General features: G+C 53.3%; 1 protein-coding gene across 1 annotated transcript; it reads left to right on the forward strand.

Annotated features, from left to right (window-relative positions):
- The first annotated feature begins 3,962 nt into the window (after positions 1-3,962).
- Positions 3,963-25,399, forward strand: SCD (stearoyl-CoA desaturase). The gene is made up of 6 exons (XM_075422748.1): positions 3,963-4,080; positions 7,692-7,977; positions 15,494-15,624; positions 19,094-19,299; positions 20,584-20,816; positions 22,019-25,399. Exons 1-6 carry the CDS (start codon positions 4,054-4,056, stop codon positions 22,216-22,218), a joined length of 1,083 nt encoding a protein of 360 aa, XP_075278863.1. The 5' UTR covers positions 3,963-4,053; the 3' UTR covers positions 22,219-25,399.
- The last annotated feature ends 1,316 nt before the right edge of the window (positions 25,400-26,715 follow it).

Below are 26,715 nucleotides of genomic sequence, written 5' to 3' on the forward strand. Positions count from 1 at the left end.
AGCAGCAGATGATGTTTTAAGTTAGGGGAGAAAACATGACAGAAAGCAAGCAAGCGAGCAAGACGATGCCCGTTCTTGTAAACATAAATCTCACTTTTGGTAAATGATGACATAATATTGGACTCCTCAAGTCCCAGTTGCTGGAGCTAGGTGACTACACAAGAGTCTTAGTTTTCCATTTCAAAAAAGAAAGCCATTCACTACTTCTCCTGGCCAAGGAAGAGTGTGTGAAAATACAACACAGGGTCACCAGATTGCAAAAGCAAGCATGGGGCGGAAAGCAACATTAAATGAGGGTGGCAAGCTCACAAGCTGGCATCTGATCCCCCGGCATCTGAACTCCTGCGACTGACAATCCTGAAAGACCTGCAGCTGCCATCATCTTATCTTTCAAGCAGGCACTAACTCTGAACTCCTGTAGCCTGAGCCAGGTCTTGTGCCAACTCATTCCGTAGCCATGGGCCACCACCTCATCTCTCTGCAACACGTAACTGTGCCCAGAAGTCAACCATGCCAAAACCAGGGGGACCATTAACCTCTGAAACTGTTGGCAGCAGTGGTGAACCATGCTGGTGTTCATCTGCTCTGCACAGAGGGCTCAGTGCCCTCTTTATGAGAGGAAGGAGGAGGAAGAAAGGAGGATTGGTGAAATGACAGAAACCCACCCCTGCACTTCCCCTTGGATGAAATGCCCATGGCATGATTCTCCTATCCCTAGAAAAAGCTCTAAAGCTGGAATTGCTTCACACTTCTTCAGAAAAATAATGCAAGAGATGTAGAAAATAATCCTAGGAGACTTTCTGCAAACCTTTATTTCTGGCAGAGGGGAATGGGTAAGGGTCAGATTTCCCCCCAGTTTTCAGCTTATTCCCTCTTTATTTGAGTCTCCTTTTTTTCATCTTCCAGTTCTGAAATCGAAGAAAAAGTGGGAGAGGGGGGATGCTGTTAAAGAAGATAAACAAATGACGTGAAACAAACCTTGCAAAGGCCTTGCAGCAAGCGTGCATGTGTGTGTGTGTATGTGTGTGTGTGTGTGTGTGTATTTTTCAACATGTTTGGCAGGGGTAGCTGAGGAGATTCACTAGAATTTCCAAGATGTCGACACCAGATGAAATCTCCTTGCACAACGTACTGCTAAATGGAAAAGCAATACTTTTTTTTTTTTTTTAATTTTGAGGGGACACTTCTCAGGAAGGTGGAAACAGTTCTTGCATTAGACCGTGCATTTCTAAAGAAACCCAGTGCTGAAGTTCATGACCTGTGCTGCCTGTGGCATGGCTCCACTCATCACTGCCCTGCGCCATGGCCTTGGCATTGCACCAGCTCCTTTATGAAAGACCATGACCTTAGGCAGCAGTCACCAGATGCAGAAGAATTGAATCAGTTTCCCGGGGACGATGGCTGAAGCTGAATCTTTGCTAAGCAGTGCTGGTGAGCTCCACCCGTGACGTACTTCTGCTGAAGGCTCAGCTGGGCAGCTGTCCCTGGAAGGAGGGAAAAGCCCTATCTAGAGAGATACAAACTAGAGCAGGAAAAGCCCAGTTTAAGCTGTACTTCTGCATCTGTGCTAGACATTTCTGGTTTCGCACCTGGTCTGCCCAGTGGTCTTCACTTTTCTCTCAAGCATGGAGCAGCAGAGCTGAGGCAGGAGTCTGCAGCAGGGACTGGGACGGGCAGGGCCCAGTGCTGGGGGCCAGGGGTGCGCAGGGTGATGGCCATCGCCCCAGCCAGCAGCTCTGCGCCGGATGGAGCCTGGCTGGCATGGCGTGGCCAAGCCTCCAGCCCACCAAGGGCCAAAAAGCCTTTTGACAGGCAAGGCTGGAGCTGCTGCAATCTAAACATTGGGAAAGCAAACTGCCCTGTGCACCTCGCCAAGATGTCAATGCCTGAACCCCATGGCCACATTCAGGAGCATTAACCTGTTTCAAAAGTCATCAAAATGCCAGCGAGAGGATCTGGCCATGCTGTGAAGGGCCTTGCTCAGAGCTGCTCGTAGCACGTAAGACTTGAAACCTGCCAGGTGAGCACAGCCCCGATGATGGTCAAGATCCATCTCTCCCTCTGTGCAAGAAAAAATGCGATGGTCACCTCCCAGGGTAACCTGGCAGGGGAATGTTCAGAAAACTTACTCCTGTTGTGTGGGAGCAGCCAGACGTGGTATTAATTTTACAGGATGACAAAGTCTGGCTGCCCTGTAAGTTCCCTCTTAGCCATGCTCCACGTCAAGGAAAGAAACAAGTGGGAAAGGAGAGAGCTCTGGTGGGTCTGAGTGTCTGCAAAACTGCAGACCTTGAATCCCCAAAAGACTCATCTTCACCCACCTGTAGCATTTCCAGTTCTCCCCCTCGTTCGCAGCATTGAGATTATTCTCCCCATGTGGCGAAAACTGCAGATTATTGTTTTAAATCAGCAAGTATCACCTTTTTTTTTTTAATTTATTTCCTTTCCATTTTTCATTTGGAAATAGCGAGAGTCTGGTTTTTTTAGGGTATTTTTTAGTATAGTTTATAGTTCTTCCAACACTCATGTAGAAAGTCGGTATAATCTTTAATTAAAACATCATTTCCCCCCAGCGTTCAGTAATCCTCAGCGTTGTTAACCAAGCGTTAACCTGGAGTATTAAAAGGGATGGTTAAGAGTCCCCCTCTGACTCACGTCAGCTTTCACCATCTAGGAACAACTTCTGATGTGGCTCTCTGGTTCAACGCTGCGTCTCAGCAAGCAGGCAAGACTCGAGTTCCCAACGTGGCACGAAGACGCAGGCTCCTCTCGGACCTCTCCATCACTGCAATGAAACGAAGAAGGAGAGGCGTGTTTCCCGCCTTTGCTGGAGACCACTGAATCCAGCGAAGAACGGGGCCGTGGCTTTTCCCTCCCAGTGACTGCCACGCGGCTCGCTGCTGACAGCCCCGCCGTGCCTGAGCAGGGCCGGCCCCGGCAGGGCCCTGCACGACCCCTCCTCGCCCGCCTGCGCTGCCCGGGCAGGGTGCGTGGCGAGACGGCGTCTGCCCCGCCTGCTCCACTGCCTGTCGGCGGGGGGCAGCGGCGAAGCGCGGCGCAGCCCCGGCCGGAAGCAGGGGCTGACGCGGGGCCTGGCCGGGCTGAGGGCACTGGGGGCCCCCCGAGCTCGGGCGGGGGGGTGAGCGCTGCCTCCAGGGCCTGCGGCCGGCAGGGCTTTAGCTGCAAGGGCCCCTCGTCTTCCCGCGGCGAGGGCGTCCTCGGGCCGCGGCGCGGATTCTCCCGCCGCTGGCATTCCTTGCCCGGCGGGAGGGCCGCTGCTTGCGCTCCCCGCGCCCCGGCCACAGGGGCCGCTTCCGGGGGGAGAAAGCCCGGGGCTCGGCCGCGAACGCGGCGGGCGGACAGCCCCCTCCAGCCCGCTTCTGCGCGCCGGGACGAGCACCCGCGCGGACACGCGCTTGCCCGGCGGCGCCCGCTCGCCCCAGAGGCGCGGGGACGCGCGCACGCGAGGCGCCCCCGCCCGCCGCCAGCCGGGGGAGGGGCGCGGAGGGCCGGTCCCCGCGTGTCCTCCCCCCCCAGCCCCCCCCGCGCGCTGCCCGCGGCGTGCGCGGAGCCGCGCGCAGGGCGCGCGCCGCGGGGAGCGAACAGCAGATTGCGAGCAGCCAATGGGGAGCGCGGGCTGCGGTGGCACCAAATTTCCCGCAGCCAATCGGCGCGCGAGGGGGAGGGAAAAAAAAAAGAAAAAACCACCGAGGAAAGAAAAAAAAGAAAAGAAAAAAAAAAAAGCCGGCAGGCATCGTGCGCGAGGCTGGCCCGCGCCATCCTCCACTTCCTCAGCATCCCTCCCTCCCTCCCTCCCTCCGCCCGCCCCGCCCCGCCCCGCCGCGCTGCCCCCGCGCATCCCAGCCGCGGGCAAGGGGGCACCGGGAGGACGGGGCGCACGGAGCCCAGCCCCGCCAGCCGCCGAGCCCGCACCCCCGCTTAAATACCTCCGCGCCCGCCGCCCCGGGCCGCAGAGCGCGCCGCGCCGGGGCCGACCGCAGCCAGCCGCCTCCCGCCGCCCTCCCGCCGGGCCGCAGCGACAGGGCCGCCCCGATGCCTGCGCACTTGCTGCAGGAGGAGGTAAGCGGGGGCTGCCGGCGAGCCCGGCGCCGCGCGTCCTCTGCCCTTCGCCCCCTCCTCCCCCGGCGCCGCGGCTCCGGCCGCGCTGCCGGGGGGGGGGGGGGGGTCCCGGCACCCACGCGTGTCCGTGCACGCGCACCCCCCCCGCACGTGCCCGTTCCGTGCCGTGCTCGCGAGGCGCGGCCGGTGGGCGCTGGCGGGCGGCAACCGTCCCGCAGGCCGGGTGAGGGGGTGGGGGTGGGGGGGTCTGCCCCGGTGCGGCGGTCTCCCCGCGGGGTCCGCGCCCCGGGTGGGCTGAGCGTGGAACGCGGGTCTGCCCGGGAAGCGTCGCCTGAGCGCGCTGGTGGGGGCTGCCCGGGGCGGTCCGTCGCGCCGGGGGTCTCTGGGGGCTGCGGTAGTGCTCGGGCTGGGGTGGTTTTTTTTTTTTTTTTTTGAAGAAAGGGCTTTCACTTACAGCGTTTTTAGGGTAAATGTTGCAGCAGGAGCGTGTCTAGGACAGGCGCAGGGTGAAGGCGGCCAGCTGCCCAGATACAATGAATGAATGTGTCTGCATTGCCTGAGCCAGGCAGACGCACGATGGGGAGACTGCCTATTTTTGGCATAAAAAGGTCTGAAAAAACTACCCGGCACCAGGCAGATACGTACGATCTTTAGAGATTTTACTTCGTATTTTTGCCTCTCCTGACAGCCACCCTTTGCCCGAGAGGAGGCAGGGGCTTGGCTCCGGTAGTCCTGCTCTCACCTTCTGCCTGTGCTGAGGAGCGGAGGTAAATCACAGCCCTGCTCCCTCGCCTGCTGCCAGCACGCGGGGTCGCCCCCGGTCCTTTTGTGCAGGTGCTGCCACCTTCCAGGGATGCTGTGATGTACAGAACTTTGCTCCGCTCCCCAGCCGAAACGGATACCAAGGGCAGCGTGCTCAGACCATGTTTCATGGTCTTGGCATGAATTTTGGGGCATATCCCAGAGGCTGGAAAGAATCCTGTCCCTGGGTCATGTTGGGCGTATTCAAATGTACTGGACCCGAGACCGAGTGGCCTGGGGCCCCTCGGCTGAACCCAGCGCAGGAGCCTCTGAGCTGCAGCTGGTTGTGTAAGCTGGCTGGGTGCCAGGATCACCTATGGCGTGTTCAGTGCTGGGGGGGCGTAGGGATGGGGGAACACATCTGTTCTGCAGATGAGAGCTGCAAAGTCATTCAGAAATGAGAGCGAGTTCGTGAAAATGATTTAACTGGCCTCCTCGCCCTCTCAGCTCTCGACCCCAGATCAATCCCCATGCTGTTTTCCTCGGTAGGAGCCGCAGGAGCCACTATGGCCATAAGGGGGTAAAAATCCTCTTTCTTTCCTCCTCATTTTCCCAGTCTCCAGCTAGACAGCTGCCCAGTCTCCCTCCCTCCCTCTTCCTGCCGTGCTCCCCCCACCAAGTCTGTAACGGCGGAGCTGTGTTTCACAACTGCTTTATAGCCCTTTTGATTTAAGGTTAGTTTACATCTGAGAAATGGCCTGTTTGATTATATCAGTGTAATTCCAGCAGCACAGGTCTGCTGGTAGAATTCCTCATGTGGCTACTATGACTCTGGAAGAAGAGAGTTTTTTCCTCTCCACTCTTTGCTTTGCGCTCTCCCTCCTCCTCCTCTGCCCCTGTGTAACTTTGACAGTGACATAAACTATCGCAGAGGAGAAAAATGCAACTCCAACCCCACATTCTTATTCTGGAAGCAGCACGTCTATATGGGGAAAGCTGCCCATCTAATTGTACCGCCAGATCTCTCTTGGGGATTTTTCCTGCATAGACAAGTCTTAGGTCTTTTTGGTAGATTGCCTTCCAGCCAAGGAGGAAAATTGTGGCTTCCTGCCAAAATGCCAGATGAGAATATCTGACACTTTGGAATGGGCAGGACTTTTCCTTGCCTAGTCTCTGGATTAGAAGACATTTCTCACGGCTCTTTTTTGGGGGGGACTGCCTCTCAATTCTCCAGCAGCTCAGAGCATCATACCCTCCAAACATTAATTAGGAAAGCGGGCAGAGACAGCCTATAGCCCGGGTGCAGAAGAGCCGGTCCCAAGCTCAGCAGCTGCCTGGGTTCAGTGAAAGCAGCGGGATACTTCATGTCCAGGTTTTTTCCTTTCTAACCTTGGATTCCAGCAGGAAAAACTTAGAGGGCTCCCTCTGTAGAGATCATTTTACTTCCCAGACGTGGGGAATCTGTCGGCTTTGCCAGCTCCTCCCCATAGGAAGGTACGCCTGCAACCCTCTAGTTTCTACCCTTGGGAAAGGGAGGAGCTGGGGTGGCCACGTAAGCTGCCTGGCCTGATTTTAATGCCTCCCTCAGGAAACCAGGCCATGGCAGGAGGGTGGTCTTTTATGAATCCCAGGTGCCTGGGTGGGAATCAGGAGAGATTTCTATTGGGAAAGGAGCTTTCCCGCTTGGCCACTCTCCCTCCCACAGCCTGGCTGTCCTGTTCCTGCCGGCTGGCCCTCCATGCCCCTTCACATGGGCGGCCGAGGGACGAGTCCTTCAGGGAGGTTCCCGGGATGCGAGGGGGGAGGGGGGACCATGCCCCCATCCCCTCGCATCCCACAAGCTTGGCACCCCCGGGTTTGAGCCCCACGGGGCGCTTGGGGTTGGGCCTGACGAAGGGCTGCCAGCAACAGCAAGCACGCGGCTGTCATGGTGGCGATGGAAATCGGTGAGTCAGAGTTCAGTGACCTGTCCCATTAGGGTCAGTCCTGCCTGCTCCTTCATCGTGCGTGCCTACTGGGGCAGGCTGTCACTCAGCCGGGGCAAACAAGCGTGTGCAGAGGGAATGTTGTGTCACGGTTACAGGAGGGAGCCGGGAGCCAGGCTGAGGCAACTGGCTCCTTAAAACCTCCTCTCTATGTGCTGTGGCCTCAGCTCCAAGTCTTGTCTTCCCGTGCTTCAGTTTGCCTGTGGGTGGAAAGCGGGAGAGGCATGAGAGGCTTAGCAGCAGCTGAGGGTAGGACGTCTGACTGGAAGCACGCCGCTCAACCACTTCATCCGCTGATCTCCAGGTCTGCTGGGCTTGCCGTAGCCCAGCCTGGAGGATGAGGTGGGGGAGGAAGGAGGCACCCAGAGGAATCCCCCCGTGGATCTTCCAGGTGTTCCTCCAGGGATGTGGAGTGGGGTGACACAAAGAGGCAGGATGTCAGGAGCAGCCCAATGATCTGTGGTAAAACCATGTTTCAGACCATATTTCTCTCCCACTTCTTTGTTCATTCACAAGATTTCCTTTATTGTTGTCTGCTTATGCACAAGCCCACCTAAAAACACCCACTGATAAAACTGGAGGAAAAGACTGGCTTCAAAGTCTTTTTCTTTACTTTCTGCACGCTGTCCACCATTCACCTCCTCTCCTCAGAAAGATCAGCCCCCCTCTCTGTTGCAGGCCACGACTCCATGGGCCAGAGCAGGCTCTTCTTGGTGTCGAGGGCTCAGCTGAAAGGATGGAGGCTGCTAGGGAAACTGCAGGCTGCAAGTCTTGGTACTGCCAGCCTGAGTGCTTGTGCTTCTATTCCCTGCATTGGTAACCACCAACTTCTTGTTTTGTTTTCTCTTTTTCCATTCTTGAAAATGTCCATTGTGCCTCTCCAAGGAGTTCTCCTCCGCTTCCAGCACCACCACTGTCGGCACCGTCACCTCCCGGGTGACCAGGAATGGGAATGCCATGATGAAGAAGGACTTAATCAATCACGAGGACTTGGCAGCAGACCGGGGCATGATAGACGATATCTTTGATGAGACCTACCAGGAGAAGGAGGGCCCCAAGCCCCCCATGCGATACGTCTGGAGGAATATCATCCTCATGAGCCTGCTGCACCTAGGGGCCATATTCGGGTTGATGCTGATACCTTCTGCAAAGATCCAGACATTGGCATGGGGTAAGCACGTTCTTCTGCTTGTTTCTTGGCTGCTGCAAACCCTTTTGTTGGGTGGTATTTTTTTCCTCCAGGCCCACAGACTTGGGGAGGAGAAAGAAGGAAGTGGAGGTCTTCTGTTAGAAGAAGCTACTCAGCCAGCTTCGTAGCAAGCTGTGGGAGGGCTTGCTGATGTCTCTTGTAAGGTCGTGCATGGGAGGGAAGGATTTGGCTGGGGTCTGCTTGGCTGCTTAAAGAGCAAACTTGATTCACAGGCATTAGGCTTGGAAGTAGCCCACACCTGAATGTGCAGCCGCTTCTGGGATGACGCACAGAAAATGTTTGATGGAGTACTGTGACAGTCCCAGAAAGTTAGGAAGAAAGGTGCTAGCAAGAGCACTTCAGGGGGTGGCTGGGGAGGCAAGATACAGGGCGTTATGTGGTATGAGGCTGCGGCCCAAAGACAAGAACCATTCCTGTCCCTGCCAAGGGAGGGTAAATCCTGCAGAGCCTCCACGTGTGTGTGAAGGGAAAGAGACAAAATACACTCATGCTGAAGACAGAAGTCAGGAGTTAAGTCTGAAGCTCATGTCTGTGATCATTCTTACAAAAGCATAGATTATGCCCCATCATCCTGAGCCTGACAACCTTCAAAAAACAAATAAGCGTCTCTCCAGGCAGCACATTCCAGTGGAAAGCACCACTCAGTGGAAGGCAGCTAGGTGAAGCTCCCCATTCTCAGGGACCTTGCCCTGGGTAGGAACCAACCTGCTCCTTTGACTGCTTGACGGACAGCTGGGCCCGGGGCCTGAGGCGCAGGGGACCCTTGCTTCATGCACCGGCCGTTTTTGGGTCCTGGCCGCCCAGCTGTGGGAAGGCCCTGGAGAGTTCTACCTGGTCTGCCATGCTCTCGAAGTCGGTCTTCCCGATGGCTGTGATCAGCAACCATCACATTTGGATCAAGGGAGGAGCAGGCTCCCTGGATGGCCGGGCTGACTCGTTCCCTGCTGGACCGCCTTGGCTTCTGCAGGCAGAAGCCTGGGGGATGAGCATCACTGCAGGTCACGGGGCTCGGTCAGGGGCTGCTACAGCATCTGCGAAAGCAGAGGCACCGACGTGTCCCCGTGCAGCTAGCACGGCCTTTCAGGGATGGCCAGTGTGAAAGACTTTGCTGGGCCTTTCCCTTGTGGAAACCTGACAGGCTGCGCTTCTCCCTGGGGTGGCTGGGCAGGGCAGAATGTGCAGCCTCAGCACGGCTTGTGGGAGCGTTTCAGGGCTCTTGGTCCTGCTCTGTGTGTCCCATCCCCGGGCTCTCGGCTGCAGGCTAGGCAGGGGCTGCTGGCGTCTCGCACTCGCTGACCCAACAGCCTGGGTCCTCCAGTCCCAGCCAGATATCTTCAGGGCGCTGGGGCAAGGAGGGGGGAATGGCGGGCTGGATTTTTCTGTTTCGTTTCGAGCTGTTGACATGCAATGTGATTTCCAAATCCATCCAGCCCCTTTCCCTGGAGCTCCCCTGAGGTACTTAACTGGGCTCGAGCATCTTGATCCAGAAGGTTGATGCTGCTTTGCGTCCTGCTAAGCCCCACCTTACCCCAAAATGGTCTCTGAGGCACTGTGTTTGCAACCACGTGCCCGTTCAGGATGTCTGCACGGCATCCTGTGGCACTTTGTGGGAATCTGCCTTGCTTTTTATCTGACACCAGTCCCTCCTGCTCCCCTCCCTCCCTCAGCTCTGATGTGAAGTGCCCGTTGCTCTCCTGCCACTGTGAGGCACTGCGAGATTCCTCGGTGGCGTCTGGAGTGACAGATGGCATGGGACAAGGATATGGGAGTTTGGGGGAAACGCACTGTTTTGGGATGGCTGAAGATCCATCTTGCCTTACCAAAGCTGGAGTAGTTCCACAGAGCTCCCTGTCCTGCATCCCTGGTACTTGTTCTGGGAGAGGACCACCTTTCCCTGCATCCTGCAGCCACTTCAGAGCTTTCCCCTATCTACAGTCCATCCTCCTCCAGTGCTGACCAGAGCTGGGATACCCTGTTCCTCCCACAGGTCTGGCTTCTCAGCAAAGCTCCTTGCTCCTTCTTGCATTGCCCTTTTCTCAGTTCACGCCTTCCTTCAGCACATACAAGACACCAGTAGCTGTCATCTCAATGACTTGCTGTTGTTTTCCCAGCACCCCTTGGTGGCAAGCAGAGGACTGCGGTTCCCATTTTGCACACAAGGATGGACAGAGCAGCAGAGACTTACGTTGCTCCCGGCAATCCACCATGGGCTCATGGCAGAACAGCTCTCCCAGTGGTAGTTCTGGAGCTGCTGGGGTTTTTGCTTGTGTCTTTGTTTGTTTTTCAGATCGTTCCTTCCTTAGGCTGTGTACATATAATATAAAATTAACATGGCCCCAGATGTTCTCTGCTGTGAAGCTACAGGCAGCTGTGTGCCTGGTAGCTAATCTATATTTTATTATAAGGAGCAATCCCCTGCTTATACCCTCTGCATCCAGGCCACTGTCTCCTTGATGTTCCTGTCCCTCTGAAACCAGTTATATTGGTGACTGTGTCCCCTTTTGTTTTCATTTCTCTGTGTGCTAATTCCTCTTTGTCTCTCAAGCTCTCCAGCCCTGCCTTCATCATTGTTTGCTGTTCTGCGCTGCTGTGTGCATTGTATCCCCTGATCTCTTTCTGGTACAGAGCTTCCCAGAACGAGCTGGGGTTGTTGATCAGGTGAGAGCTCACCAGAATGAGACCTCTCCAAAGCCCTTCCAGCAGTATGGCTTTCTAGCCAGCTCCCCTTCTATTTACTGTCTTCTCCACTGCACTTGACAAAGTCTTGCGCAGTCTTTTCAGGGATCACAGGCAGATTTCATGTCATTTGCCAAATGGCATAGAGATTGAGTCTGGGAGGGCAGGATGCAAAGGTGATTGACAGTTTCTTCTCTTGCTGCTCTAAGCCTCCCTGAAAACATGATTTGCAGGTTGTCTTCCTGGCCCTCGGGTGCAGCAGACCAATGATATTTGCGTTAACCCCTGTTGGCCTGACCAACAGAGTCTATAAAACAGTGATTGTTCCTCATGATGTGGTACTCTGACCGCACCCCTGCTCCCTGCAATGCCAGCAGTGGCAGCAACATGGGTCACAGAATCACAGAATCACAAAATGGTCAATATCATTTTTTGTTGCTGTTGCTTTGGACCAAGGAGAATCTTCATGGATAATTTACGCAACTCTGATAGCCTGAAAATCTCAGCCAGTACTATATCCAGGGATGTGTCCAGCAAAATGTTTACAGAAGTTTTTTTGTTACCTTCCCATCAAGACTACTGCTGGCAACACCTCCCCACTTAGTGTCCTCTCCAGGCGTAGCTAGCAGGTAGTGTGGTTCTCCTCTGAGTGTGGAGGGAAACTTCTGATTTTGCCAGATAGAGAAGTTTGGTTTTAGCAACAGTAGCTGCTATTGCTCCTCCTAAAAACTGTTCCCCTTATGCAACCTGCACACATTTCCTTGCTCTCGGTATCTTTCTCCTGAGTGCTGCATGACCCACCTGGCTAGTAGTGGCTGGGAGGCCAGGAGGGACAGTCTGAAGCTGTAGCTTCCCTTCCGCTGAGCAGAAGCTCAAGGACACCCGCTGGAGCAGGGACACCTCTTCATGTAAACATCCTTGGTGTTGACTGCAGGTGACAAAGCCTTTAGCACATTCCTGGCTTCCCATCATAACTTGAAGTCTGAATCTGGGCCTTGAAGAGGTAACGGCTAGTAAGTCGTATAGACATGACTGAAACCAGAATGTTTTGGGTTTAATTTTTGGAGCACTGAGTGCATATTACTGCCAGTGGTCATAATTCTTTGTATTCCAGTTGAATGGGTCATTGGGAACATCACCTGTGAGTTGACACTCTTCTGGAATCTTCGATACTTCAAAGCAGGGTGTGGAAGATGACTTTGAAACCTCAGCTGATAGAGTCCTCAGGTCCTTCAGCTTGGGGCAGCTTCACAAGGCAGCTATGAAAATCTGTGCTACTTTATTTCACCTTCTTTATTCTCTTGCCAATTTCATTCTGAGTGGATGATCTTGGAGGAGCTTTTCTTCTTCCTGCCCTGTGAGGTGCTCATTCCCCAGCTATGCAATGATCATCATTGTACCTGTTTGTGGGGATGAACCCTCTGAATCATTAGGGTGCTGTATTTTTCTGTTTTCCACCAGGCTTTTCAATCTTATTGTCCATATCCTGTCACTGTCACAACAACTCTTTGGTATGTCTGATGGAACTAATAGCCCCCAGGTTGGGTTTGGGTTTCTGTGGGGCTGCGTGCGATGTATGCGTAGACTGAGAATCAGCTCCTTTCCCACAAAAAGTGTCTGCTTCTTCGGTGAACTACAGCTGCTGTATAAGGGCAAGAGGCAAGGCAGCACGGGATTATAATTAGAGAGTTGTGTCCATTGTAGTGACCTGGGATGCAGCTCCAAGAGAAGTCAACACGAGCTGCTGAGGTTCATAAGCTTTGAAGGAGGGCTGTGACTGTTCTATGCAAGGGCACCCAAAAGCAGTGAGTACTCTTGCAAATTTTTAACAAAAGCTTTCAGCCAAGGCTACACGAAAGCAAATACTGGGTTGTCAGGTTTCTGGGTCTGTCAGTGTCTTCACCATGTCTCTTTTGTGATTCCTTGTGCTTGCTGATATGCCTTTGCTGCTGGTGTCATCTTTTCCCAAGGAGGATTTCCACAGACAAATGCTGAGAATTGCTTGTATAGAAGAGATACAGATGTGCTTTCTTCTTGCAAAGCTTGAATACCACAGTCCTCAGTCAGAGTCATCTTCCTGGAGGCCTCTTTTACCAAAAAATTGCCAGTCAGCATGTGAGGATCCACTAGAGAGGGAAGCCTGAACTTGGGGCCTGTCACCTAACCTGCTGTTTACGTTCTGGTGCCATTGAACATCATGAAAGACTGCATAGTTCATTTCTGTCCCCAGTGCACCATTAGTTCATGCCTGCTGGCCCCACAGTGGAGACCTGGGCTGTTTCCCCAGCAAGTTGCCCCTACCACCTTGATCCAACATCCATGGCAAGCTGCTGTTGTTTTTCACAGACTCCCCATCTGGTGTAGAGTCTGTACAGGTTGGAGGTTAAATCCAGCCTCCTAGATGCTGCTCTCCACTCTGCCATAAGCTGCTTGTCACCCTGGGAAATCTACCTCAGCTACTGAGGTATGCATGGTAGGTATGAAGTTGCCCAGAGGTTTTACAAAATGCGGTTTGCAGGGTATAGCAGCTTGTGTTCAAGGGAGGATTTTGGCGAGTCGTGCCTCTACTGCTAGTAGGAAGTGTCTGAAACATCCAAGAGTGGGTTTAGTTGTTAGTGCAGAGTCTGAAGCCAGAGAGCTTCTGCAAATCAGTCATATGTTAGGTGCTTTTTCAAGGTTGGCTCTTCTGTATGAATCTGCGGGGACAGTGACCAATTCAAAACGGGTCTTAAAATCTAAAACCAACAGGGAACTGGTCGTGAGCTGGTTCTTAACTTTCAAGTCAGCATCATGGGGCTGGGTGAGACCTTCAGCGTGTCCAGCGTAAGTACTTTCCTGTCAGTAAGGCCAAAGGGAGACCTGAACCAAATGCCCTGTGCCAGCATCCCTCCCTGCTCCTCTTCTAGGCTTGGCCAGCTTGGTGAGCTTTGCTCAGCTCCGTTGACTCTTGCAAAGGCTGCGTCCTGCTGCGTTTGCATGCATTTTCATCCTTCTTCACGCCCTGTAAATCAGCTACGGCCAGTGACTCCTTGGCTCCTCTGAGAGACTGCAGAGATGCTGGGAGACGTGAGGCAGAGGTGTGCTGGTCTGAGGCTTGCGCTGCATTCGGCAGCGGCTGGGGAAGCCAGGGGAGAAGATGAAGATGGGAAGTCACGGTCAGATCAGCAGATGGGGAAGGCTGCTGTGAGGAGGGTTCATGCAAGTTTAAGGGGCCAGAAGAGGATGTTAAATCAGCCGAGACTGGCTTTTAGCGGAGAAGAGATTAGGTTTGGAATGCAGAAAAACAGAAAGGAGGTGACAGAAGGAAGAGGGAGCAGGAGATGACAGGAAATAAAGCTGGATTATTTTGAGTGAAAGAACAGGGTGACAGTTTCTTGCAAGTGTCTCAGATCTCTGATTCCAGACACGTTTCTGGCAGAGTATCTATTTTGTGGGTTCAGATAAGCTTGTCTAGAGCCATTTGGCTGGACTGAATGGTATTGTCAAGCATACCAGCAATCTTGATCCATGGGCTTACATGTAAGGATAAGAAGCTGGTTTTATGACTGATCCAATTGGCTGAAATCTGCAGATTTATACCAAGGAAAGAGTTTTCCCTGGGGGACCGGTAAAAAGGCATCCCTTCACCCCACGGGCCTGAAGGTGCATCAGTTGGCCTACACACAGATGTGCACCCGTCCCTCTTGGTGTCTGATCTTGCAGGGCAAACCAACTGTTGAATGCCCTGTGTCTTTCCGTCAAACTTCCTGATTCTTCCTTCCTAGAGGAAGAATTAATTTTCAGATCCAGTTTTCTTCTTATCCCCAGCTTCCTAGTGTAATGCTGCTATGACCCTGTTGGGGTCTTTTCTCCATGTTAGTTCTAGGACCAGATGCTGGAAGCTGGGTTAAATTCCACCGGTCCCAGGAGGACATGCGGGAAGACACAGATCAGAGCAGACATAAACACATGATCCAGAGGGAGAGGGATGTGATTTTTTTACTAGCTGCCAGAGGGGCAGGGAATTCCTTCTGACCTGCATGGAGAGAGAACACATGAAGCAGTATCAAAGCTCAACTGGTCCAGCAACGTCTGCCTCTGCCATGGGCACGACTCGCAATGAGTTGTTGGCCTTGGAGTTTCCTTCTGTAAATGGTGCAGGAGCTGAGCAGAGGGGAACGGGAGCCTGTGGGCGGATTTTAAGTCCGTGGTGGAGCTGAAGGTGAAGCCCAGGCTTCAGTGGGATGGTAGATTAGATCTTCTAGCCAGCTTCTGCTCAGAAAGGGTGCAGAAGAGAAGCCTAACCCTGGGCTTGAGCTGCCCTCCCTGAAGAACTGTAAGATCATCTACCGTCTCTAGGTGAAAACAATGCAAAAGAGATTTAGTGAGGAGTGGTGAGATAGGAAAGCAAGACCCTTGATTATTCGGCGTGGGAGGAAAGGGGGAAGCTGCTCCCTGATGGACTGCGAGCTGTTACCACAGGGCTGTATGGAAGCAGTCACTTTATTCGATTTTGACGATCCTGCACCATGACAAATGGCACTATGCTGAAGAACCAACCCTTGTGACAAGGCTTGTAAGGGGGAGCCTCCTCCCTTGTCAGAGATGAAGAGCTGAAGTGATTTGCCCCACGTTGCTTAGGAATCCTGTGGTAGCCTGGACACTCTCACGTTGATTTTTATTGCCCCAATCTGTGGTCTCCATGTCTTCCTCTCCTGCTTATACAGCTTTGGAGGGAGGCCTGCTTTTGTGTTGCTCTGCTTGAAACTTTGCTACAGGCTGACTTGCTCTAACTGCTCCAATGCTTTCTTTTCCTCTCCAGGCGTTCTGTGTTTCATGGTGAGTGCTCTGGGGATAACAGCCGGATCTCACCGCCTCTGGAGCCATCGGTCCTACAAAGCCACGCTGCCCCTGCGGATCTTCTTGACGATTGCAAACTCCATGGCCTTCCAGGTAAGTACCTCTTCAGCGTGCCACTGGTCCTCAGAAGGAAGCGCTCCCCTGAATCCCCATCTCAAATATGGGCACAAGCTGATGAGAGGTTCCTCTCTCCTGCTACCTCTTGTTAGGAAACAGTCTGCCCTTTCCATCTAACACTGCAGTGCCAGAGTCCGTCTCCTTGTCTTCACCTTGTCCCGTCAAGGGGTGACTCTGAGACGAACTGGGTGGGGAGAAGACTGTTGGCCAAGACCAGGGGTAGAAAAACTCTCCAAAGCAGGAATGTACCCTTCCCTTGAGGTGTGGTCTCCCTGTGCTTGCTCTGGGTCCTGTGAAAGAGGTGTGGAAGTGCTAAGAGCTTTCCTGGTGTGGTGTTCACGTTGCCTCACCCTCCTCTTGCTGCACCGCTGATAAGGGGGGAGGCATCTGCGCAGCCTGGGGGGCCAGGCTGTGGAATGTGCTGCTGCCGAAGGACCAAGGACTCGTTGAGATTATGCAGTTAGGGGGATGCTCCTCTGGTTTGGAAGAGTGATGCTTAGGAATAACCCTGGTATAAATCACACCACTGGCTTGCAGAGAGTCACCCCGGGTCAGTGGTATTTCAAGGAGAGAAGGGCTGGGCCCATTTGGAGTGGCGCGGGTGACTGCGGGCAGTCAATAGGCACCCCAGGACGTTGCCCAACCACTCTTGAGAGCACTTCACAGTCCCCAAAGCAAGCCAACCAGGAAGTCCTCAGGGACCGCAGAAGGTAGCGGAGATGGCGTTAGAGTGAAAACCCAGACTGGCATGGCACAGAAGAGTCAGAGTGAAAACCCAGATTGGCATGGCACAGAAGAACCTCAGTCGTCTCTCGGGTTTGGTGCTGCGAGGCAGCTCTAACGGCACTCCGTCCTCCAGCTGTACATGAAGGGACTTCGTACAGGCTTGCTCGTGCGTATGCAGAACTCGGGAGGGTGGCAGGGTACAGCACCTCCCGCTATAGAAGAAGGTGAACGAAAAAGCATCAGTGCTGTGCCCCTAAGTAATTCTCCAGCTGAGGTATGGGTAAAGCCCAAGTGGACGAGGTATCCTGGAGACATTATCTTCCTTTCCCCGCTGTGTAGCCGTAGAGGATATCACTTTGCTGACACGTAATCAGAACAAGGTGGGGACGGGTTTTTTGCAGCCTTGGCAAACTTTCTAAAACACCATTCGCTTTCCTGTTCTCTGTTAGTACCAAACCAGAGTCTCTGTGAGGAAGAGGAAGGGCCAAGCTGCTGATTTCAGCTACTGGTCCAGCATTCAGCAAGGGAATGGGATGGGTTGCTGTGTATTGGCTAGTCCCGTACAAAGACCATCTTTCATGGGGTTATAGGGCAAAGGGGGAAAGAATTTGCTGAGCTGTTGCTGTAGGGGATAGGAATAGACAAAGATGAGAGACAGACAGATATTTCAGCGTCAATAGGAACTAATCCAAAGTTTTACTGAAAATTCAGTACCATTCCCTATGGATTTTTTTTTTTTAATAGTTACTTTCAATGAGATCAAGAGAAGGTTTATTTTCAACTAAACTCATTCCTGTTAGTGGCAGCAGCTCTAAGACAAAACCAGTAACTTTTAAGGCCAGAGAAGCCTATAGATGATCGTATCTGAGGTCCTTCAGAAAATCCCTGTTGGCTGCTCAGAGACCTGTGGCTTGTGATTTCAGAGAATTTGGGAATTCTGCTCCTAGTTCGCTCCTCCACCTGCAAAACCAGGCAGCTGCAGTAGAGCAGAAGCTTTCCTGATTGTAGCCTGGAGCTGGAAACTCCCATGGAAGGAAGCATTCTGATCTCAGAAAGCCATGAATTTGAGACAGGGTTGCAGTTAGAGGTGGTCACAAAATAAGACTTGTAGAAAAGATAATGTGCTAAAGTTTGGGTCAAGATACTGGCTTTTCAGCTTTGAGACCCCTGATTTGTGTTTGTGCAAAGGGTGCAGTGGATGGGATGGTACCAGCCTCCGGCTGAGGCACATGGTCTCCTCATTTGTGCCTCCTGCCTCCAGCCGAAGGGTTCCCAGGAGGCAGGGAAAGCCTCCCCAGATGTGCAAGCCCAAGCTGCCTATCCGCTTTCAGGCTGGGCTTTCTCATGTTATGTGATGCTGTGTAGGGTCTGGAGTGTGAAAGAGACTTTGTGTCACAGGTGAAACACTTCCAGCATGGATACTGGTTGTGTTTCCCTGCTTACTAGATAGGGAGGGCTGCTGGGCCACCCTCATCTGGGGGAATGCTGAGTGACCAAGCTCTGGCTACCATCAGTGAGGGCTGGTCATACTTGGAGGTTCTGAGGACTTGGCTGGAAGGACGGCAGCAGTTCCCAGTATCTGAAAACAAATGAGAGTCGAGTCCTGACCCACGTCTATCATTGCTTTATTGCGTGGCCTGCAGGTAAATCATTTTATATCAGTTGAAGGAGGAGTGGTTACAGCACTTGAGAGTGACAACTTGAGGAGTTGTGTACAGGCTCCCTGCATGGAAAAGTCACTTCAGCTTTCCAAGATGGCAAGAAATAGGGATGATCATGCCGCTTCCACACCTTCAAAGGGTTTTGAGGAAAAGTCTTAGTACTTACGAGATTAAGGAGCCTCTTGTGTAACACAGGGGATAGAGGCGTGTTTGGATCTCTGTTTCATGTTTTCCAGGATGGTGAAATACATGGCTTTCAGTGCACTGAAATCTTGGTATAAAGGGATGAGCACAGGCTTATCAAAATCTACACTTAAAACTGGCCAAAACAATCATTTCTTAATACAAATGATGAAAGCTTTGATATTTTCCAGACTGTATTGATTTTGCAGCTTAAATGGAACAGTTTGGGGGCTGAAGAGAGGCGGTTTTGATAACCGTCATTGAGGTGGTGCATTTATTCTGTTTCTAAAGAGGGGCCTTAACTTTAGACTGTTTGATTGGGGGCGGGGGGGGGGAGGGGGGAGTGTGGAGCTAAACCCCCTCGCCCTAAGGTAAACAGGTCTGGTGTGGCAATGCCAGGGGCCGCGAGGCAGGCTGACCCGCGGAGGTGTCAGGGCGAGGGAAGGGGGGGCTGGCCGCCGGGCTGGCACCGTGCCGCGTGGGCACAGGCGGCCAAGCAGAGCCGAGCGCCTGGGGCGGGGGTGCTGGCTGGCCAGGGAGGCCTGGCGGCTGCGGGGGTGGGGCACAGGCTGACCGCTCGGAGCCTGCAATGCCGCAGAGGATGCGCGAACCGAAGCCTCGAGTGAGGCAATTAACAAAATGGAGAAGAGGTGCCCGCCAAAGCGGCGGGTTCTGAAGAGAATTGGGGTGGTTGAGCAAAGAAGACCCAACCTTTGTTTTAAAAGCCAAAAACCCCAAACCCTAACAAAAGATAAAATGATGGACACGAGTCCAGGCCAATGGGACTTGGACGTCTAGATGTTTAGGCCCTTTTGCTAATCTGAAGGGAACATCTGCAGCCCCAGCCCTAAGTCTCCGCTCCCGTTGCCTTGCAGAATGACATCTACGAGTGGGCCCGGGACCACCGCGCCCATCACAAGTTCTCCGAGACAGACGCAGACCCACACAATGCCATGCGGGGCTTCTTCTTCTCCCACATCGGCTGGCTGCTGGTGCGCAAGCACCCGGACGTCATAGAGAAGGGCCAGAAGCTGGACCTGAGCGACATCAAGAATGACAAAGTGGTGATGTTCCAGCGGAGGTGAGTGGTGGGGTCAGCCCCAGCACCGATCCATGTGGGATGGAGCAGAGACTCCGCAAATGGGCCGGGGACCCTGAGTGCCTTGGATGGAGCACGTGGGGATTGAGGGCATCATGTGAGAAATGTGAGTCTTTGGTCTGCCCGAGGCTTTGTCGTGGGATGAACTGCGAGGAATGAGCTGTGCCTCTCCTATAGGAAGCATTTAGGAGCCTGTGCGACCTCCAGCCCTCCCGCTCCCCTTTCTTGCCCGCCTACCCTGTAGTGTCTTGCCAGTGGTGGGCTGAGCGTCCCACCGCAAAGCACCTCCACGTCTGCCTGCCCATAGCCCAGCTGCTGCTTCTGTTGGCCCAGGGCCCACGCACAGGTGCCTCCAGGCCATCCTTGGGGATGTTGTGGTACACCTTCCAGGCCACGTCTCTGCCCCTCTCCCATCAGTCTCCTCGAAACAGTGTGATGAAAGAAGAGTTGAAAATGGGGGCATGAGGGAGGCAGTCACTGGGAAGGACAGTCTTGGTTCACTGGTGCCTCTTGGATGGGGTGTCTCTCAGCTGTCTGGGGCTATGCTGGGACTGATCCCAGAGGAGGCAAACCTGCCACCAGGGCTGCAGGCATGGGGAGCTGAACCCACAGAGTAATCACCCTCACTTGGGAGGTCCTTAGTTCAGTCCCAGATGAACCAAGGAAGGTTTATGGCTTCCTTCCTTTTTGTGCTTGTGACTTTTCTTGTGGGTCGTCAGAGTGGTTCAGCTTTCTCTACTCCAATCCCTCTAGTGGGAGTGACCCCACATGCTCATCTGTTTGATGGCGCATGTCTCCCTTGCTTGCGCTTGTTGGTGGGGTATATTGGTAGGCAGGGCCAAGTCTGCAGGGAGGAGTTGCAGCACTGGGCCAGAGCTGGAGACGGGACCTTCTGTGGGACTCTGCAACCATGGGGTGCCTTTATGGAGACCCACACAGCTGAGACGCAAAAGGCAGATGAGGCCAAAAGCAGCATATGGTGTGTGGACTCATGGTGATGGGGACATTGCTTTGTGCACATGTGAGATTGAGACAGGGAGAGCAGCACTTTTGTTTGAGTCTCCTGCCTGGGGATAAGACTTGGGAGTCTCCATGCATGGCTTCTGCACATCCAGGGCAAAAGACGCAGGGCTCAGGGGTGAGGTATTTCTGCACTTGATTTTTCCATTTATAGCTGAGTGTGAATGCTCCAAAGGAGGACCGAACCAGCCCTTCCTGTCCTGCCACTGCCACTGAGTGCTTTCCTCCTGGTCCTTTCCTTTCCAGATACTACAAGCCCTCAGTGGTGTTGCTGTGCTTCATGCTGCCCACTGTAGTGCCCTGGTACTTCTGGGATGAATCCATCATCATCAGCTTCTTCATCCCAGCCATCCTGCGCTACACCATAGGCCTCAATTGCACTTGGCTAGTGAACAGCGCTGCTCACATGTTTGGCAACCGGCCGTATGACCAGAACATCAACCCACGGGAGAACCCCCTGGTCAGCCTGGGGGCCATAGGTACGTTCCGCATCCACGTCTTTTGCTGCGGGTAGACTCTAGAGCGGGTACTGCCCCTTGGGGCTAGAGCTGCTTCTAGGAATTCCTGTGAATCCAGGTGTCCTCACTCCCCCCTTCACCCTTCCCCTCCAGCCTTTGCATCTGGGGGTGTTTCCCAGGCTGGCCAGTGAGTACATGAGGGCAGTGGGGTTATCAGCTCCCACCAGCCTCTCGCCAGGCTGGAAAGGACTCTGCTTCACTTAGCACCTCCTTATCTCAATAGCAGTATTTTATTTACCCTGCTCAAAGGTCTCTGCCCTGTTCACCAGAGTGAAAAACGTGTGCTGCGGTCTCTGCTTATCTGTCTTAGATTTGTCAACTTGAAAACCAACAGATGCACATTTGGACATGTTCTCAGGGCAGCTGGTGATTTTGGGGGTGCTTGAGGATGAGACAAGCCAGATCACCTCGTGTTTGCCTGAAATTTTGGGGACCTAGGGAAGTACATCCCAGGATCAGCATCTGCCCTAATCTGTTCTCCCAAGCCCAAATCCTCAGCTGGTTTGCATCGCTGTATGTCACTGGAGCTGCACTGATTTCCACCACCGAAGGATCTGCTCCTCGATTTTTTTCAGGGAGGGATATGAACAGCAGAGACTCAGGGGGTAGGAGCAGGAGTCCAGCCAGTATCATCGACGGGGTGAGCACAGCGTCGACAGTGTCCGGAGCAGAGGGTGTCTGACTGGGGTAGATCGCTTAGTAGAAGTGTGTCTGCATTATTCCCGTCTGGAAATGGCACTTTGGATTTGGCATTAGGACTGCCAGTGTTGTAGGAGTATTAACTGGCCTGGCTTGTCGAGGACTTGCTGCAGGTCCTGCTGGCAGCTCAACCATCGCTAGGTTTCTCCCAGTGGCAGAGGAAAAGCCGTTAGGATTCCCCTGGTGCAGTTGGTGAGCCAGGGCCTTTCTCAGTTCCTCACCCCATGCTCGTTTTCCACCATAAGTCCTCTGTGACTGTCATTGCCTCATTTGGGCCAGCCCAGGTGTGCTGGACCATGCCCAGAAGAGATGGGGTAGATTGTAGAGAGGTGAAATTTGGCTGCGAAGAGAGAGGAGCCTGGACTCGATCCAGAGCCTGTTTCAGGAACGTGGTGCTTTGGGCCAGGAGAAAGGGGCCATCACCTAGAGCTTTGCAACATCCTCTCCCTGGTCATGTTTTGCAGGAGAAGGCTTCCACAACTACCACCACACCTTCCCCTATGACTACTCCACCAGTGAGTATGGCTGGCGCTTCAACTTAACAACGGCCTTCATCGACCTCATGTGCCTCCTGGGGCTGGCCAGCGATCGCAAGAGGGTCTCCAAGGAGGTCATCCTGGCTCGGAAAATGCGGACTGGAGATGGGAGTCACAAGAGTGGCTGAGTTCCTGCTCCCCTTCACACACACATCCACACCTCTCCTTCCTTCTTTTTTCTCCCTTTCTCCCTTCCTGACCCCTCCGAACACGCTGGACAAAGGTTTAATGTTCTGTTTACTAACTACTGAATAATGCTACCAGTTTGCTTAACGATAATGAGTTTTAACCCCCCTCCCACACTGTGTTTTACGTGATATATTTGAGATCTAGGACTCTGCCTTTGTAACGTAAGGCCACCCCTTTCCCTCCTCTCCTTTTCTTTTCGTCCTTTCTCTCCAGCCCCTCTACCCTGTTTCCCGCTTTACATCGTCCTGGTCTCTCGCTGGCAGAGGAAGTGGTAGGAAGCAGCCTGGGGAGGCCCATCGCTGCCAGCTATGTACCGTGGGGTTAAGGGAAGCCTGTACCAGCCAGCTGAAGAGTTGAAGCAAAGTCAGTGACCTTCTCCCGAAAACCCCTTCCTCTGTCCCTGCTCCTTTCTCAAGGGCTGCTGACACACATGGCATGAGTAAACTGTTCTCCCCAGGAAAAGGAGCCCCATCTCCTTCCCTTGCCATCAGAAAAGGGGTTGTATCTTTCCAAGATGTCTCTTGGGAAGTGTTCTCCCTGCCTCCCCACGGCACAGCCTCTCTGGCTGCGGAGATGAAAGCCCCCAGGCTCTCTCAGACCTCCAGCTGGGTCTGCCGGAGGCCAGGGCGGGTCTGGTGGTGGCAGTAGGAGCTGGACAGGGAGCCTCGGTGGCCATGGTACCTCCACCCTCCTTGCACTGCCCGCTGTGCCCCGCACCACCAGGGCTGAAGGCAGAGCTGGGCTCTGTGGCCCCTGTGGAGACCCACAGTGAGGAGGGGGGACAGATGGAGGGGTGTGCCATGGAGGGGGTTTGTTCACTGCCACTGCCAAGATTTTTGCCAGCAAAAGGGACTTTGCCAAAATGGACGGGGAGAAGGATGGAAACCAAAGCTCCGCTGCTGAGTTAAGCTGCTTTATGTGCTGGAGGAGCAGGGTCCCGCTGCGTGGCAGGGGGATGTCCCGCGGTCTGTGCCTGCCCCGCAGATCTGCTGGGTGCAGGGATGGGGCAGGGGAGCACCTGCCAGTGTAGGGAGAGGTGGGGGTGTTATATCACCGAGCCAACGTGGGCATGCAGCTGGAGAGTGTGCTGGGGGGGGAAAGTTCTTGTGGGTGTTGTTTCCTGCAAGTTGCAGAGACCGCAGCTTGAGTCCAGGTGGTGGATTAGGTTCTGGGTGTCATGGCCCTGAGCCCTTCACTGGGCTGAACATGCTTTTTTCCCCCTTAACTCTCCCCATTATTAATTTTTGTTATTATTAGTTGTAGCAATAGTACTGGTTTTGTTGCTTAAATGCATCAAATGGAGCTGGAGGAAAGCACAAGAGGTGGCCGGAACAAGATGATGCTGGAGTGAGGTCTGCAGCGTCTCCCTTATTCAGGCAGGCCAGGGAGGGCAGAGACAGAGTGGATGCCAACTTCCTCGCCTCAGGTCTGCCATGTGGCAGCCAGGCAAGCTTCACAGGAGCAAGTCTCTGCAGCTTTGCTTTCTGCTGCTGCGAAACTCGCCAGGAGCCAGGACAGCTCTGTGGTGCTCTCCATAACAAGAGCACACTTGTTACTCAGAAAAGAAGTCCTTCTCCTCTCCTTTCCCCTCCCTGCCACCGCCACAGCCTTGTTATTGCTCAGCAATGCGACCCTTCAAGGCTTTGAGCCATCAGGAGCCATGTAGTCTCCAGCGGAGAGGTACAACAGGGAGGAATGGCACAGTGAGCCCTTCACCTCATGGTGTCAGGAGACAGCATCCTTACTGCTCCCAGGCTCGTGGCTGGCTGGAGTGAAGGCGCTGTGGCTGGAACTGTATCCTACCATTTAAAATAAAAAAAAAAAAAGCCCTCAAAAAAAAAAAAATAGAGAAACACTGTTAGCTCTGTAATTGCAGGCTGGCTTCTTTCTAGTCTAAACCCCTCTGAACTCATGAAAGTCTCCAGAGAAGATGAATTTGCTCCAGCCAGTAATTTGAAAGGGGTGTGGGGAGAGGAGGTGAGGAGAATTATTTCCTCGCTCCTGGTGCCCTTAACATGTTGTGTGACATGCCCTGTGGTAGAGAAGCATGCCATGACATGCTGCAATAGTTCACATCCTCTCAGCAGAGAAGCGAGTTTGACATCAAGGGTTCCTTTGAGATTTCAAATGCTGAGTTGGGTCCAGAATATGGAATTAGGGTGGAAACTGAGGAGCAGTAACCAAACAGTCCTGGTGTTTGCCCAGTCACTTTAAAGGTAGATTGGCAAATATCTCTGGATGCCTTAAATCTTTCTTTAATATACATAGGAGTATTGACAGCTATTTGCCGTTTGGTGTTGGTTTTTTTTTTTGGCTGAATTCTGAACATTCGAGGGGTTTCTTAATTATTTAATTGCCTACATTGAACTGTGGGTGCAGGTGATTTTGAATGTATTTGAGTTAGAATTTTTGTTAGATTAAGAAACAGATACAACACTTTAAGTAGGACTTTGTTTGAGAGATATATATATATATACACCTCTAAATATATATATATATTTTTGGTGGCATGTTTGTATCCTGGACGTGTCGTATGTATGTTTAGCTTAAATGAGTCTGTGAGAGGTGGAAGCAGAGAAGGCAGCAGTGGGATCTCGTGGCAGGAGCAGCCGTTCTCCTGGGACCTGCTCCCAGCTTACCTACTCGCTCGCTGCATGATCTGGGACAGCGTCACTTACCAACACTTTGTGCCTCAGTTTCCCTGCCAGTGCCCCCGGGGTGTGGTGAGGCTCGCTGCCTGCCGGCCGAGTGCAGAGGAGGGACGTGTATATACCACATGCACACTGCTGCTGGCACACGCATCGGCTGGTTTGTTTTCCAGAACCGTTCCCAGCCCCGCTGGTATTGAGGAGAGCAGATGTCCAAGTGGTGGGAGTTCAGGGAAGGACTGGAAAGTTGAATCTGCACATCGTCTAAGCTCTGTCACTGTTGAAATGTGAATAGGATATGATTTTTCACAGCTTAGGGATTTCCGCATAGTAGTATCTCTGTTTTGTGTACTGGAAAAGAAAAAAAAAAAAAAAAAAACGTTTTGAAATAATTTCTACTAATATGGAAACAGACATCTGGTTGTGCTGATCTGAAATTTTATTTGTTCCTAATAAAAATGTTACTTTAAAACTTGTTGGAGTGATAGTGTGGTGGGCCAGGCTCGGTAGAGCATGCAATGCCCCATCAGGACAGAGAATGCCATGCGTTATCATTTCCAAACCCTCTGCCCTTCCAGGAGAACCAGGGCAAAAATCTCTGGCTCTTTAAGCGCCATGAATGAGCGGATTATAATGGCTTCCATGCTCCTGTCAGACCAGCCGGCACGCCTGCCGAGGCTGCCCCTGCGCTGCGGGGTTACTGCAGGTTAATTCCAGCTGGGGCCTCTCGCCAGAGCCTTGCGGCTGACGGGTACGCATGCAGCACAACACGTAATACCGGCAGCCCGTCTCCCTGGCCAGGCACAGCCACCACCGCATCGGGTGCATTCATTAACCTCAGCCAGGGGTAATTTTCCTCCTGGAACAGCGAGCAAGCATCCCCACCCCCTTCGCAGCTGGAGGGAAGTGAAAGGAGAAGGGGGAAATTCCCGGACCAAATCTCACTTTAATTGGCGCTAGCTTTGTTAGCTTGCCTACTCCCCCACCCACCCATCTGTCAAACGTTCAGTGGTAGCGGTGAGAAAGGCCATCTCTGCATGGCAGGGTCTTGCTCCATGTGGGAGCAGGCAGAGGGGCTGGCCTTGTTTGCAGCAGCTTCACCACTGGCAGCACCCGGGGATGGCCAAGCCAGCCTACGTTCACTGCCGTAGCCAGCTCCTTGCAGCCGGCACACGGAATTCCTTGGCAAAATGGGCCCACGCTTTGGTTTCCAGCTGCAGCTTCTGCTGCCAGAAAGCCCTTTGGGTGGGCAGGCCAGAGCCAGAGCACTGCAACCCGGAGCACAGGGGAAGGCGCAGGAACGTGTGCCGGAGGGAGGCAGGGAGGGACAGAGAGGGGCTATGTGGGAGGAAGGTCTGGGCCCTCCCGCAGCTGCATTCTCCCACCTGGAGGTGCATGACCAGCCCAGGCAGTGTGAGATGTGGCTGCCCTGAGCTGTGGAAATGCTCTGGTCGCAGAAGTACATCCCTGGAAGTGACAGAGGCGCTGGTTCTCATAATCCGGTGCGCTTTTGACCCCAGCTATTCCATCACAGCTCCTCCTAAAACAAGTAAAACAGAGAAGGCAAATCTTCAAACCTTCTGATTATTCAGCCAAGCCTAAAAATAAAAGTTAATGATCCCTCTGTCTGGATTTCACGAGAGTGGAACTCAGATCTTGGCTTCTCCCTCTTTGTGAAAGGCTGTTATTAAATCCCTCGCCCAATGTTTTCCTGTACTATCAAGCCCTTCAGCAGCAGCAGCTCAGCATTCTGAGCACGTTGCCTGGAAGTGTTTCACGCATTATTAT

Source organism: Opisthocomus hoazin, chromosome 6, assembly GCF_030867145.1.
Source record: "Opisthocomus hoazin isolate bOpiHoa1 chromosome 6, bOpiHoa1.hap1, whole genome shotgun sequence".
NCBI classification, from domain to species: domain Eukaryota; kingdom Metazoa; phylum Chordata; class Aves; order Opisthocomiformes; family Opisthocomidae; genus Opisthocomus; species Opisthocomus hoazin.